This window comes from Oncorhynchus mykiss, chromosome 16 (assembly GCF_057628025.1).
Source record: "Oncorhynchus mykiss isolate SJ-2025 chromosome 16, ASM5762802v1, whole genome shotgun sequence".
Taxonomy (NCBI): Eukaryota; Metazoa; Chordata; class Actinopteri; order Salmoniformes; family Salmonidae; genus Oncorhynchus; species Oncorhynchus mykiss.
In genome coordinates, this window is record NC_143037.1 from 25,379,619 (window position 1) to 25,396,416 (window position 16,798).

General features: G+C 43.4%; 1 protein-coding gene across 1 annotated transcript in view; it reads left to right on the top strand.

Annotated features, from left to right (window-relative positions):
* LOC110491720 (LIM and SH3 domain protein 1) overlaps window positions 1-16,798 on the top strand; it is a 37,683-nt gene that overhangs the window by 4,327 nt on the left and 16,558 nt on the right. Inside the window, exon 4 of the mRNA XM_036946599.2 lies at window positions 15,288-15,395. Within this exon, the coding sequence (XP_036802494.2) occupies window positions 15,288-15,395 (108 nt within the window). The remainder of the gene's footprint in view (window positions 1-15,287; window positions 15,396-16,798) is intronic.

Consider the following 16,798-nt stretch of genomic DNA (forward strand, 5'->3'; position numbering starts at 1 on the left):
AAAAAGGTTGGGAACCCCTGTAAAGTATAGTTGGGAACCCCTGTAGAAAGGTTGGGAACCCCTGTAAAGTATTGTTGGGAACCCCTGTAAAAAGGTTGGGAACCCCTGTAAAGTATTGTTGGGAACCCCTGTAAAAAGGTTGGGAACCCCTGTAAAGTATTGTTGGGAACCCCTGTAAAAAGGTTGGGAACCCCTGTAAAGTATAGTTGGGAACCCCTGTAAAAAGGTTGGGAACCCCTGTAAAGTATAGTTGGGAACCTCTGTAAAAAGGTTGGGAACCCCTGTAAAGTATTGTTGGGAACCCCTGTAAAAAGGTTGGGAACCCCTGTAAAGTATAGTTGGGAACCCCTGTAGAAAGGTTGGGAACCCCTGTAAAGTATTGTTGGGAACCCCTGTAAAAAGGTTGGGAACCCCTGTAAAGTATAGTTGGGAACCCCTGTAAAAAGGTTGGGAACCCCTGTAAAGTATTGTTGGGAACCCCTGTAAAAAGGTTGGGAACCCCTGTAAAGTATTGTTGGGAACCCCTGTAAAAAGGTTGGGAACCCCTGTAAAGTATAGTTGGGAACCCCTGTAAAAAGGTTGGGAACCCCTGTAAAGTATAGTTGGGAACCTCTGTAAAAAGGTTGGGAACCCCTGTAAAGTATTGTTGGGAACCCCTGTAAAAAGGTTGGGAACCCCTGTAAAGTATAGTTGGGAACCTCTGTAAAAGGGTTGGGAACCCCTGTGGGGCCAATGTGATCATGGAGTCACATGCATTTAAAAATAAAAAAATAAATGCAATCTTTATTTAACTAGTCAAGTCAGTTAAGAACAAATTCTTATTTTACAATGACAGCCTACCCCGTCACTGTATATGCTCACACATATGCACACTCTCATGTGGCAATGAACCAAAACTCACACACTGGCTTTCCTTCCCTATTCATACCTCTGATGCAATGCGACTAGATTAAGCAAATGACTGTACTGAGTGTACAAAACATTATGAACACCTGCTCTTTCAATGACATAGACTGACCAAGTGAATCGAGCTGAAAGCTGCGATCCCTTATTGATGTCACCTGTTAAATCCACTTCAATCTGTGTAGATGAAGGGGAGGAGACAGGCAATAGAATGATTTCGAAGCTTTGAGACAGTTGAGACATGGGTTGTGTGTGTGTGCCATTCAGAGGGTGTGAATGGGCAAGACAAAAGATTTAAGTGCCTTTGTGCAGGGGATGGTAGTAGGTGCCAGGTCCAACGGTTTGTGTCAAGAGCTGCTGAGAACTGAAGAGCTGCTGGGCTTTTCATGCTCAACAGTTTCCCGTTTGTATCAAGAATGGTTACCCATCAAAGGGACATCCAGCCAACTTGACACAACTGTGGGAAGCATTGGAGTCAACATGGGCAAGCAAACATGTGGAACACTTTCAACAACTTGTAGAGTCCACGCCTGACGAATTGAGGCTGTTCTGAGGGCAAGGGGGGGGGGGGGGGGGGGGGTGTTCTTAATGTTTTACATTACCATGAACAAAGATGATCCAATCCAAGAAGAACAATCCAATACAGAATCTCATGTGCATAATAACTCATAATCCTTTATGCATGTAGTTATAGCTTAAAGTGTATTATGCATAGCTAATAAGGCTCTGTGGATGTGTTTATAATGCATTATGAAGAAGGTATTCATAAGAAGTGTTACCTATAACTCTTCCCTAAAACAATAGTCATGAATAAGGCTGGTCTTATCCTTTCAGGCTGGTCTTATCTTTTCACTTGTTGTATGACATCACATGTTATGTATGTTTCTGACATATGTACCAAGATGATTAAATAAACCTAAACCTATTACTAGCCACACTGATACTAGTAAAGCCTACCCACAGCCACAAAACGGTAGTCAAACGTGAATCAAATATTTGACTGAGGCTTTAAGGTCAACCCCCCCCCCCATCGCTAAAGACCCCATGTTCTGCTTGTCTTCCTCTATCACTATCTGTTCCTGTTTCTATTCCTTTCTTTCTCCTTCTATCTCTCGTTTCTGCCGAGGAAGAACGGGAGTATGTTTTGTGTGTTTTTAGGTTAGCAGCCACTATGCACACACAGCTGTACAGTATGTTTAGTATTAGCGGAAATATTAAGTGGGCAATTCTTCCCACTACCATAGATGTTAAAGGTCCAATGCAGCTGTTTTTGTATCAATATCAAATCCATTTTTGGGTGACAATTAAGTACCTTACTGTGTTGTTATCAATTAAAATCATCAAAAAGAAACAAAAATAGCTTCTTACCAAAGAGCAATTTCTCAAGCAACAATTTTGCTAGGACTGTCTGGAGGTGGGGCGCTGAAAACTGAAAACAACCTGTTATTGGCAAAGAGGTTTTGAACCAGATCCTATTCATTTACTGATTCCTAATCCAATGTTTGGAACTATCTGTCTTATTGGTCTATTAACTAATTTACCACCTGGTGAAGTCACCAGGCAGGCCAAAACTCCATCCCACCAAAACAGACAGAACTTTCACGCGGCCTTTTCAAACAGCTCTTACACTAAAGGGGCATTATCATCCTTTTCACAATTTCACAGTATTATTCCAACCACATAGTGTGGAAATATATATATAAAACACAGGAACATTTAGTTTTTGACTGCACTGGGCCTTTAATGACAGTAGATACAGCCATATCTCAAAGATTAGCCATTCACATTTAAGTGAAAAAAATGCCTCGTCTGTCAATTTGGTAAAACTTTTAGGGGAAGGTTTGACAAAAGGGAAATGTTCATGTAATGTTAAACAATATTCATGTTTAGTAACTTCTTAGAATCTTCCTATTGTAGGAGGGTACTTTCTGTAAACACTGTATGGTCCTTTCCCCCTCACGCTCACTCACACGAGCAAGGCCTTTTTATTGTTCATAAAGCATAACCATAAAAGTCGATGCACCCCTGCTCTCCCTCACTGAGAAAGCATATTCCTCATAGCATAGCAAGCACATGACTCACATCTCTGTGTGTGTGTGTGTGTGTGTGTGTGTGTGTGTGTGTGTGTGTGTGTGTGTGTGTGTGTGTGTGTGTGTGTGTGTGTGTGTGCGTGTGTGTGTGTGCGTGTGCGTGTGTGTGCGTGTGCGTGTGCGTGTGCGTGTGTGCGTGTGTGTGTGTGTGTGTGTGTGTGTGGCAAGGAGGAGTTGTCTCTTCTCTGCTATGGATTGTTGTTAATGACTTTAGTACTTGTGGCTCCCAGCAGTTGGAGGCTTTAAAATTACGGGGGGTGTCTGTGGATCCGAATTCTTTGGAACCTTCTTCCTGACAGCTAAAAGTTTGAAGCTTCTCCGCATGTGCCAAATTCTCCACTATATGCACAGTTTCTGCTCTACTTGTTCGGGTGCCTAGAACAGGCTACTCTGGTGAATCTTAGTGAGGAATGGAGAATGGTGCTATTAGGTAGGGCTGTTGCGGTGACCGTATTAACGCCACACCGGCAGTCATGAGTCAAAATTCCATGTGACCTTTGAGTCACGGTAATCTCCTTTTATGAACACCGGACATGCTTTGATAGTACACAACTTGCTAACTAACATCAGGTCCTAATGGCCTGGTACTCAGGGCTCTATTGTCCCTCTAACCACTCTGACATCAATGCAAATACAATCGAAAATCATCAAACACATCATCAAAAGAGTATCATGCTTTTAAAACTCACCTCAATGTGATGATCAATATGAAGAAAGAAGTTCAGCAGCAGGTTGAAACTGAGTGTAAAACATGGTCGTTGTGAATGTTGTTTCAAAGCCTAGCGCTATGAAATAAACAGCACTTTCTAAGGTGACGATTAATTCAAAACATCAATACACGTTAGAGCTTATTCTTAGGCATATGAGCCCAAGCCTCAAAGGCTTACAGTTAGCCTACAATTATAGTGAATTTGTATTTGATTTTGAACAGCCTAGTAATAGGGCATTTTTTATATTTTCATAATTCATTGGGTGACACATTACCTCTAGGTATACAGAGTATCTCACCACCATGCGTTTCCATCTACTCCTCCTCTCTTCTTTATTCCTTTCTCGAGCGTGTAGAGGGGCAGTCAACAGTTTAGTGAAATATATTTTGTTGCGAAAACATGTTACTATCAATGTTCCCGAACAGATTTCACATGGTTTCTCAAATTAAGCACTGGGTTGCTGTAGAAACAGGGTTGGGGAGCCCACGGCACAATGAGAGCATGCTCCTCAAACAGGGGTTGATGCATGGAGTTAAATAAGTGTTCTTATATTTAGTTATCAGCTGCTCATATTAAGCACAGCTCCACTATACAACCGAGCATTGCCATCATTCGCTATCTGAGTGCATGTGGACGACATGTCTTTTCCCCCTGCCCCTGTTCCTGCCCATTTGATAATGGGCCATTGTAAATCTAAACTAATTTGACATATTAATAAAGACAATATTACATTGAGAATAGTTTGATGGGTGAAGATATGATAACTTGATGAAAGTGAGGCAAGCTTCTTTTTTTTTGACTTTCTCAAATCATCAAGAGCCTGTATTCGTATCATGTAGCCCGTATATGTTTTGATTTCTAAGACATTGTTAGGTTTGTATCATTCACAATCAAAGTTGGCAAATAACTCTAAATCTAGCGTATAGGACCTGTAACAAATTATCACATTAACGCTCAACATAGCCACTTCATATGCGCCCTCGCTCCAGAATGGGAAAAATATCCTTTCTATTTTATTCATATTCAGCTAAGTTCAATTATATTCTTCTTACTATAAAATCATATAATATACAGTGCCTTGCGAAAGTATTCGGCCCCCTTGAACTTTGCGACCTTTTGCCACATTTCAGGCTTCAAACATAAAGATATAAAACTGTATTTTTTTGTGAAGAATCAACAACAAGTGGGACACAATCATGAAGTGGAACGACATTTATTGGATATTTCAAACTTTTTTAACAAATCAAAAACTGAAAAATTGGGCGTGCAAAATTATTCAGCCCCCTTAAGTTAATACTTTGTAGCGCCACCTTTTGCTGCGATTACAGCTGTAAGTCGCTTGGGGTATGTCTCTATCAGTTTTGCACATCGAGAGACTGACATTTTTTCCCATTCCTCCTTGCAAAACAGCTCGAGCTCAGTGAGGTTGGATGGAGAGCATTTGTGAACAGCAGTTTTCAGTTCTTTCCACAGATTCTCGATTGGATTCAGGTCTGGACTTTGACTTGGCCATTCTAACACCTGGATATGTTTATTTTTGAACCATTCCATTGTAGATTTTGCTTTATGTTTTGGATCATTGTCTTGTTGGAAGACAAATCTCCGTCCCAGTCTCAGGTCTTTTGCAGACTCCATCAGGTTTTCTTCCAGAATGGTCCTGTATTTGGCTCCATCCATCTTCCCATCAATTTTAACCATCTTCCCTGTCCCTGCTGAAGAAAAGCAGGCCCAAACCATGATGCTGCCACCACCATGTTTGACAGTGGGGATGGTGTGTTGCTTTTACGCCAAACATAACGTTTTGCATTGTTGCCAAAAAGTTCAATTTTGGTTTCATCTGACCAGAGCACCTTCTTCCACGTTTGGTGTGTCTCCCAGGTGGCTTGTGGCAAACTTTAACCAACACTTTTTATGGATATCTTTAAGAAATGGCTTTCTTCTTGCCACTCTTCCATAAAGGCCAGATTTGTGCAATATACGACTGATTGTTGTCCTATGGACAGAGTCTCCCACCTCAGCTGTAGATCTCTGCAGTTCATCCAGAGTGATCATGGGCCTCTTGGCTGCATCTCTGATCAGTCTTCTCCTTGTATGAGCTGAAAGTTTAGAGGGACGGCCAGGTCTTGGTAGATTTGCAGTGGTCTGATACTCCTTCCATTTCAATATTATCGCTTGCACAGTGCTCCTTGGGATGTTTAAAGCTTGGGAAATCTTTTTGTATCCAAATCCGGCTTTAAACTTCTTCACAACAGTATCTCGGACCTGCCTGGTGTGTTCCTTGTTCTTCATGATGCTCTCTGCGTTTTTAACGGACCTCTGAGACTATCACAGTGCAGGTGCATTTATACGGAGACTTAATTACACACAGGTGGATTGTATTTATCATCATTAGTCATTTAGGTCAACATTGGATCATTCAGAGATCCTCACTGAACTTCTGGAGAGAGTTTGCTGCACTGAAAGTAAAGGGGCTGAATAATTTTACATGCCCAATTTTTCAGTTTTTGATGTGTTAAAAAAGTTTGAAATATCCAATAAATGTCGTTCCACTTCATGATTGTGTCCCACTTGTTGTTGATTCTTCACAAAAAAATACAGTTTTATATCTTTATGTTTGAAGCCTGAAATGTGGCAAAAGGTCGCAAAGTTCAAGGGGGCCGAATACTTTCGCAAGGCACTGTATATAATGGCGCAGGACATATCTTGTCAGCTAAATTAACAAGCCTACAGCCTATGGCATGGAGCATAGCCAGATAACATACAGTAGGCCAACTCAAATTCTGTTCTTCTGAAATATATTTTCTTCATATCATGTTTCTTCAGACCTGACTGAAATAAATATTGGATTTATTGTGATGATGTATATTAAATTGATTTATTACACCTTTTTTAAATGTAAATGTTTCAAAGGCGTGCGTAAAGCGTTTTGTATGCAGCTAAACTTGTTTAAGTTAAATAACGGTCAATTACCGCGAGACCGGCAGACTTTTACATGACGATAACCAGCTGACAAAATCTCATGACTGCCACAGCCCTACGCACCACTAGGCAAAATATGTGTTTTGATTGAAACAAAACACAGGTATTCTACAGTTTGTTAACACCATCTGCTCTAAAATCTACTCACTGTACGTAATTCAGAACAACAATGTACCTCGAAACAACACTATACATAACTCAAGAAGATCTAGATGCATATTCCTGTGAAAATTATTGAGATTAAATGGTTGACATTCAGATGCTGCATGGACGTTTCACTGGTAAAACTTATCACTCACGATTTGTCACGCCTGCTTCAGCCTCTCCCTCCCTGGCGCTCGAGAGTGCTAGGCTGCCCAGCATTGCGCACTCCTGCCACCGTCATTACACACACCTGCTCCCCTCGTCACGCGCATCAGCGATTCATTGCACTCACCTGGACTCAGTCACCTGTGTTCCTCCCCTTTATCTGTCTGTTCCCCAGCTCTGTTCCCCGCGTCAGCATTAATTTTCTTCCCTGGTTCTGACGCTGTTCCTGTCCTGTTCCATGTCTGTGCTACATTAAATGTTCTACTCCCCGTTCCTGCTTCTCATCTCCAGCGTTGGTTCTTACACGATTGAAAGTTAGAAATGTGAAGCGAGGGTGACCACAAAAATGTGTGTGCAAATTAGGGGTAAAGAAACACATGCACAGAATCGGATTCGGATCTTCAGCTCTGGGGAAGACCATTCCATGGGCAACCTTACAAATATTAGAGCGGAGGCAACGGTATGGAGTCACCATTGGTTTATTGGAGTATGGAGTCACCATTGGTTTATTGGAGTATGGAGACACCATTGGTTTATTGGAGTATGGAGTCACCATTGGTTTATTGGAGTATGGAGTCGCCATTGGTTTATTGGAGTATGGAGACACAATTGGTTTATTGGAGTATGGAGTCACCATTGTTTTATTGGAGTATGGAGACACCATTGGTTTATTGGAGTATGGAGACACCATTGGTTTATTGGAGTATGGAGACACCATTGGTTTATTGGAGTATGGAGACACCATTGTTTTATTGGAGTATGGAGTCACCATTGGTTTATTGGAGTATGGAGTCACCATTGGTTATTGGAGTATGGAGTCACCATTGGTTTATTGGAGTATGGAGTCACCATTGGTTTATTGGAGTATGGAGTCACCATTGTTTTATTGGAGTATGGAGTCACCATTGGTTTATTGGAGTATGGAGTCACCATTGGTTTATTGGAGTATGGAGTCACCATTGGTTTACTGGAGTATGGAGTCACCATTGTTTTATTGGAGTATGGAGTCACCATTGGTTTATTGGAGAATTATTATTCCAGAATCCAGTGAGGAACATTAGCTGGGTGACCAGACTCTCTGGATGCCTCTTCCCGACAGCCAAACAACCTTCTGCGCATGTTATACTTTATTCACAAATGTTTTTATGTAGCTCCGGTGATGCTTTCCCCTCCCTTCCAGTTCTCTCACTCTGTAACGGATTTCTTCTTCCTCTTCTTCTGAGGAGTAGTAGGAAGGATCAAAATGCAGTGTGGTGTGTATCCATAATGTAATTTAATGAGAATGAATACAAAATACAGAATCAAAATGAAAACCGAAACAGTCCCGAATGGTGCAAACACTGAAACGGAAAAATATAATACACAGGTGGGAAAAGGCTACCTAAGTATGATTCTCAATCAGAGACAACGAACGACACCTGCCTCTGATTGAGAACCATACCAGGCCAAACGCATAAACACAACCTAGAAAAATGAACATAGACTGCCCACCCCAACTCACGCCCTGACCATACTAACACAAAGACAAAATAAAGGAACTAGGGTCAGAACGTGACACACTCACCCCCCGGCGATGATCAGACGTCTTTGTCTGTTTCAGCCTACGACATGTTGTACAAACTTCTTTGTCTATTGTAGGCCTAGCTATAAACGGCATGATCACAAACACAAAATCGAATTTAACACCCACACACATTGGGCGTCCAATCCGGCCTGCAGGTGGTTTGAGTAAAAATAGAATCATAATATGTACAGTATATATACACTACATGACCAACATCTCTTTCCAAAATCATAGACATTAATATGGAGTTGTTCCCCCCCTTTGCTGCTATAACAGCCTCCACTCTTCTGGGAAGGCTTTCCACTAGATGTTGGAACATTGCTGCGAGGATTTGCTTCCATAGTGAAGTCGGGCACTGATGTTGGGCGATTAGGCCTGGCTCGCAGTCTGTGTTCCAATTCATCCCAAAGGTGTTTGATGGGGTTGAGGTCTTCCACACCGATCTCAAAACCATTTCTATATTTACCTCGCTTTGTACACTGGGACATTGTCATGCTGAAAGAGGAAAGGACCTACCCCAAACTGTTGCCACAAAGTTGGAAGCACAGAATCATCTAGAATGTCATTGTATGCTGTAGCGTTAAAATGTCCCTTCACTGGAACTAAGGGGCCTAGCCCGAACCATGAAAAACAGCCCCAGACCATTATTCCTCATCCACCAAACTTTCCAGTTGGCACTATGCATTGGGACAGATAGCATTCTCCTGGCATCCACCAAACCCAGATTAGTCCGTCGGACTGCCAGATGGTAAAGTGTGATTCATCACTCCAGAGAATGCGTTTCCACTGCTCCAGAGTCCAATGGCTGTGAGCTTTACACCCCTCCAGCCGACGCTTGGCATTATGCATAGTGATCTTAGGCTTGTTTGCAGCTGCTCGGCCATGGAAACCCATTTCATGAAGCTCCCGATTAACTGTTATTGTGCTGAAGTTGCTTCCAGAGGCAGTTTGGAACTCGGTAGTGAGTGTTGCAACCGAGGACAGACGGTTTTTACGTGCTATGCACTTCAGCACTCAGCAGTCCTGTTCTGTGAGCTTGTGTGGCCTACCACTTTGCGGCTGAGTCGTTGTTGCTCCTAGACGTTTCCACTTTACAAAACAGTACTTACAGTTGACCGGGGCAGCTCTAGCAGGGCAGAAATTTGACAAATTGACTTGTTGGAAATGTGGCATCCTATGATGGTGCCATGTTGAAAGTCACGGAGCTCTTCATTAAGGCCATTCTACTGCCAATGTTCTTCTATGTAGATTGCATGGCTGTATGCTCGATATGAGCATCCCTGCCCTAAATTGTACATATGCACTAAGGTTGTACAGCAAACTCAGCTTATTACATCTGCCACTGCTATTGATACACTGTACAACATTTGAAGTTGAGTCAAATAACAAAAAATCAAGGCAATCACAGCTACATGATTTCTAGTTTACATCTTGTTGCATTCGCGGCTAATGTTAGTTAGGCGACTACGTTAGCTAAGCTAGGGTTTAGGGTTCAGACCTGGGCAGAAATGAGTTATGTTTTGTAGTTTATTTTAAAATACCAACTTTTCAAATACTCAAGTCAGTCAAATATAGTTTATATAGAGCTTCAACTAAAAGGCAACTGTTTTCTTTGGTATTCAAATTCAGAAAACCAAATAATATTTGAAAGTATTTTGAATACCTCTGTAACGGTTTTCTTTAGGTGAAGGAGAGTCGGACCAAAATGCGGCGTGGTTATTTAGATACATCTTTAATGAAGATGAAACACGATCAATACAAAAAAAACAATAAACGTAACGTGAAAACCGAAACAGCCTAAACTGGTGCAAACTAACACAGAGACAGGAACAATCACCCACGACACACTCAAAGAATATGGCTGCCTAAATATGGTTCCCAATCAGAGACAACGATAAACACCTGCCTCTGATTGAGAACCACTCCAGACAGCCATAGACTATACTAGATACCCCTACTAAGCCACAAACCCAATACCTAACAAAAACCCCAAGACAAAACACACCACATACAAAACCCATGTCACACCCTGGCCTGACCAAATGAATAAAGAAAACACAAAATACTAAGACCAGGGCGTGACAGAACCCCGCCCCCAAGGTGCGGACTCCCGACCGCACAACTAAACCATAGGGGAGGGTCCGGGTGGGCGTCTGTCCACGGTGGCGGCTCCGGCGCGGGACGTGGACCCCACTCTAACAAAGTCTTAGTCCATTTTCCTCGCGTCCTTAGATAGGCGACCCTCGCCGCCGACCTTGGCCTAGTAGTCCTCACCAAGGGCCCCACTGGAATGAGGGGCAGCTCGGGACTGAGGGGTAGCTCGGGACTGAGGGGTAGCTCGGGACTGAGGGGTAGCTCGGGACTGAGGGGTAGCTCGGGACTGAGGGGTAGCTCAGGCAGGTAGTTGGCTCTGGCAGATCCTGGCTGACTGGCAGTTCTGGCAGATCCTGGCTGACTGGCAGTTCTGGCAGATCCTGGCTGACTGGCGGATCCTGGCTGAATGGCGGATCTGGAAGATCCTGGCTGAATGGCGGATCCTGGCTGACTGGCAGCTCTGGCTGCTCCATGCTGACTGGCTGCTCCGGCTGCTCCATGCTGACTGGCTGCTCCGGCTGCTCCATGCTGACTGGCTGCTCCGGCTGCTCCATGCTGACTGGCTGCTCCGGCTGCTCCATGCTGACTGGCTGCTCCATGCTGACTGGCTGCTCCATGCTGACTGGCGGCTCTGGCTGCTCCATGCTGACTGGCGGCTCTGGCTGCTCCATGCTGACTGGCGGCTCCTTGCAGACTGGCGGCTCCTTGCAGACTGGCGGCTCCTTGCAGACTGGCAGCTCCTTGCAGACTGGCAGCTCCTTGCAGACTGGCAGCTCCTTGCAGACTGGCAGCTCCTTGCAGACTGGCAGCTCCGGACAGGCGGGAGACTCCGGCAGCGCTGTAGAGGCGGAAGGCTCTGGCAGCGCTAAACAGGCGGGAGACTCCGGCAGCGCTGGAGAGGAGGAAGGCTCTGGCAGCGCTGGAGAGGCGAGACGCACTGTAGAGGCCTGATGCGTGGTGCTGGCACTGGCGGTACTGGGCCGAGAACACGCACAGGAAGCCTGGTGCGGGGAGCTGCCACCGGAGGGCTGATGCGTGGAGGTGGTACTGGATAGACCGTGACCGTGCAGGCGCACTGGAGCTCTTGAGCACCGAGCCTGCCCAACCTTACCTGGTTGAATACTCCCGGTCGACCTGCCAGTGCGGCGAGGTGGAATAGCCCGCACTGGGCTATGCAGGCGAACCGGAGACACAGAGCGCAGGGCTGGTGCCATGTAAGCCGGCCCAAGGAGACGCACTGGAGACCAGATGCATAGAGCCGGCTTCATGACACTTGGCTCGATGCTTACTCTAGCCCGGCCGATACGCGGAGCTGGTATGTACCGCACCGGGCTATGCACCCGCCCTGGAGACACTGTGCGCTCCACAGCATAACACGGTGCCTGCCCGGTCTCTCTAGCCCCCCGGTAAGCACAGGAAGATTGCACAGGTCTCCTACCTGGCGTAGCCATACACCCTGTGAGCCCCCCCCAATACATTTTTGGGGCTGACTCTCGGGCTTCCATCCGCGTCGCCTTGCTGCCTCCTCATACCAGCGCCTCTCCGCTTTCGTCGCCTTCAGTTCTTTGGGGCGGCGATATTCTCCAGGCTGAGCCCAGGGTCCTTCTCCGTCCAATTCGTCCTCCCATGTCCATTCCTCTCGCTGCTCCTGCTGCCGTTTGTCCTGCTGCACCTTGGGGTGGCGACACTCCCCTGGCTTTGCCCAGGGTCCTCTCCCGTCAAGGATTTCTTCCCAAGTCCAGAAAGCCTTATTACGCTGCTCCTGCTGCTGCCCGTTACCACGCCGCTTGGTCCTGTTGTGGTGGGTGATTCTGTAGTGGTTTTCTTTAGGTGAAGGAGAGTCGGACCAAAATGCGGCATGGTTATTTAGATACATCTTTAATGAAGATGAAACACGATCAATACAAAAAACAATAAACGTAACGTGAAAACCGAAACAGCCTAAACTGGTGCAAACTAACACAGAGACAGGAACAATCACCCACAAAACACTCAAAGAATATGGCTGCCTAAATATGGTTCCCAATCAGAGACAACGATAAACACCTGCCTCTGATTGAGAACCAATCTAGGCAACCATAGACTATACTAGATACCCCTACTAAGCCACAAACCCAATACCTAACAAAAACCCCAAGACAAAACACACCACATACAAAACCCATGTCACACCCTGGCCTGACCAAATGAATAAAGAAAACACAAAATACTAAGACCAGGGCGTGACAACCTCTCAGAAAACCAAATAATATTTGAAGGTATTTTAATATAATGATCGTAAGCACATGGTTTGGAGGGTTCTTAGATATTCAGCTTAATGTAGTTTATAGCCTAAAAGGAAATACATGAGGGACATGGAATCACCTCAACATTAGAGTAGACCACTTTTGCAGCTTCAAAATGACTAACAAATATATTTTCATATTGAGTGAGACATAAGCTAGTACAGTAATTCTTGACATCAAGTTCTTATACATGTGCTGTAACTTTGTCATTATTACAATAACAACATTGTTTTTACATAGGACTTTGGAAATTGCTTTATAATTGCATAGTAATGGAGTTATTACATAATTGGAATATGAGACAGTCACTAAACCTTGTGTACAGTAGTTACAAAACTCTCAGCTCATTGCTATGGAATTAAAATGCAATTACCAAAGTGTTATGTAACAACATGCTAATAAAATGTTGCTCCAAAAGTAATTACAGTTGTATTAAACAGGCACAAGAACAGTTTAATGTTAAGTGTTACTGAGAATGCTAACAGGAACAAAAAATTGATATTAAGTATCGGAAGGAAACAAAATATCCCAAAACTACAGCCAAGAAAATCATGTTAATTTAAATTCTGAGTAAACCATCCCTTTAAAGATGGTATAGTGTGTGTTTGAAACAAGAACACTTAACCTCAGATGGACAAAGAGGTTAGAAGTTGTTTTTGCTAAGCATCCAACTTGCTGTTTGCAATATTTGCAAATGGCTTTGAATTACTCTGCAGTATTTTCAGGTATGATCAAATTAATTGCAGACTTCAACATTTTCAGTGGCATGTTGAAAGATTCATACAGTAGTTGAGCGTCATAACTTATTTGTACTTATCGGTACAAAATATTGGTAGTCATTTTTGGGATCTGTATACAAATAGTTGTAGTCACCTCCAAAGTAACTACAGTATGTGTTCCCTGGAAAAAATAGTTACTTTCCACAAAGCATAGTAAAACTATAATTATTCCAGGTCTGTTAGGGTTAGGATGAGGGTTAACTAACATGCTAAGTAGTTGCAGAACACTATGGTTGAGGTTAGCTAAAGTTGTGGTTAGCTAAAGTACTCAAGTTGTCCCAGACGCGATTCGAACACGCAAACTTTGGTTTGCTAGACGTTTGCATTATATGCCACACATCCTCCTTGACCATCCTCCCTTCTATGGTTTTGCTAAATGTAGCTGTTAAGTACCAGTGTCCTGCCAAAAGCTCACACTGAATGAGGCCTGAGCCTTTTGCCTTTATCATGACTTTACTGACATTTAGGCAGATAGCTAGTAAACCTACAATTATCAAGTGATACGGCCGATTAGCTCATATGGTAATTAGCTAGGTAGTTGGCTAGCTTGCTAATTTAGTCAGCCAGTTAGCTAACATAAATACGCCTGCCCATAAATCAACAGAACTGCTTTGAAAATGCCAGCTGTCAATGAAAGAGAACAGACTGTCTGTTTGACAAACATGAACCACACAGACAGGAGAAAATAACTACATTCTAAAAGCAAATTCAACCATAGATAGCTACTAGCTAACGTTGGTGATGCTATCGCTACCTGTCCTAATTGTTTCCCAGTGCTAGCTAGCTAGTCTAGCGTTAGCCCATCACAGAGATTTCAGATTGTGTGAGAGCAGAGCAACAACGTGAAATAAAATGTACAACCCTCATAGCTATACAATCAACACGTGTTGCTTGCCTTGAGTGAGAATGTATTATCTCTACCACTCCTATAAAGGATCTTTTTCTCCTTCAAAAATATGAACATTTGCTGTTAGAAGGTGTCATATTACTGGACATGTACCAAATTAGCTTCCCTTCATTTTGACTGTAAGATTGGTTTTAATTATATCAACAACACCTTTTTTAAATATTCAAACGGAAGTTGAAGGTCATAATTCATGTTTCTCTGTGATTCGAGTGTCACTATTGACAACTTTGTTGGATTTCTTTAATGTCTGTTGTCTATGGCAGAATTATCATTTAAAAACCTATCTTTGTGTAAGAAAACTGGTGAACGGATCTGGGCGTCGTGGTGAGCATTTAGGGAATGTAGTTCTTTGTGGACGTGAGCAATTTCGTTCCGGAATATGGAGGGTTCACAGAGATAAGACGAGGAGAAAAGGTATATTTAACATGAATGCATTGCCCAATCAACACTATCGTAACCATTAATGTTATAATTGTAGTACAGTATTTTGATTTCAGCCCTCCTACTGAAGTGTAATGGCTTATGTGTCATGTGCTCATGTGTGTCGTCTGTATGACATACAGTAAGTAAGCAAGTGAAGAAATGTTGTTAGTATGTGAGGTTTTCTGTAAACCGTGTGTGTGTGTGTTTGTTTCTGTGCGTGTGTGCGTGCGTTTGCGTGTGTCAGGCGCTGTACAAAGAGGAGTTTGAGAAGAACAAGGGGAAAGGCTTCAGCGTGGTGGCCGACACACCGGAGATGCAGAGAGTGAAGAAAACGCAAGACCAGATCAGCAACGTAAGTCTATTTACTCTCTATCTACATTTTCAAAAACAGAACTAAACCAGTAGAGAGTCAACATTCCTAATGAACTACACCCACTTCCCTATCTCCCCCTCTTCTCACTTTGGACCAAAAGATTTTAGCTGCAAAGGTCATTGCTACTAGCCTGGTCCCACATCTGTTTACGCTTAATACATTTACAGATCTGGGACCAAGAACCATTGCTAATAGTGCTACGTACAAAACTGCAGTCCTTCTTTGCAGGCTGTACTGTTTTGTGCTCTCCCTTATCCTTTATCCATCAGCAAACATAAACTCATTTTCTCCTGACTGACCAAACTAATAGACAGATTTTGTCAAATGGACTGGCTCAATCTATCTCATTCCATCTCTATATCATATATCAGATAAGGCTAAAAGAATGAGACTGTTAGAGACTGTAGTATTCCCTAGAGGTATAATGGAGAGCCATGGCTAGAATTCAACACTATCTCTCCTCATTCCACTCTGCTACTGCTGCTCCAAGGAGAGAAAGAGGGTGAGAGAGAGAGAGAGAGAAATAGAGATACGAAAGAGGAAGGGGGTAGTGAGAGAGAGAGAGAGAGAGAGAGAGAGAAGGGGGAGAGAGAGAGAAGGGGGAGAGAGAGAAGGGAGTGGGAAGAGAGGGGAAAGGGGAAATATAGAAAAAGGCAAGAGAGAGTAGGGGGAAGAGAGAGAGAGAGAGAGAGAGAGAGAGAGAGAGAGAGAGAGAGAGAGAGAGAGAGAGTGAGAGTGTCTATCTGGGGAACAGCAGCAAACTGAGAGTGGACATTCACTTTCTCCTCATAGCTGAGGGAGTTTGACCATATAGGGCAACTCCTTCTGGGGCCCTAAGAAATGTCTGAAATGTGACTTCAAGTGTCAGACTAACATAATCCCCTCCACTGACTCCCTCCTAATTCTGTCTGTTTATGTTTCACCTTTCATTATTTCCTCTTACTCTCTGTGTTTCTGTCTAGATATGTCCTCTCTCTCTGCCCGTCTCACATTCTTAACTCTTTATCTCTCTTTGATTTTTCTGAATGCTTGCCTCAGTCTGCTTCTAGTTGTTTTTTTCTTTATTCTATTCTAGCTATTTTCTCTGTTTTCTTGTCTTTCTCTCTGTCTTTTACATACACTCTATATTTGTTATGCCTCTTTTTCTCTCGTTCTAAAGCTCCTTAGTAGTTTGTTGAGTTCCCGAGCTTGTTTACTTCAGGTCGTTTGAGGACGAGTTGGTTACACAGGGCTGCACTTCGCTTCCTCTGGACATTCAGTCCTCTGTTTCCTCCATCCTCAAATTTCAATGGCTGCATTCCAGTAGTTGAACACAGTTCGGACAGATCGTCTCCTTTCCTTTCATGGCCACTTGTCTCCTATAAGGGTTACTAGATACAATT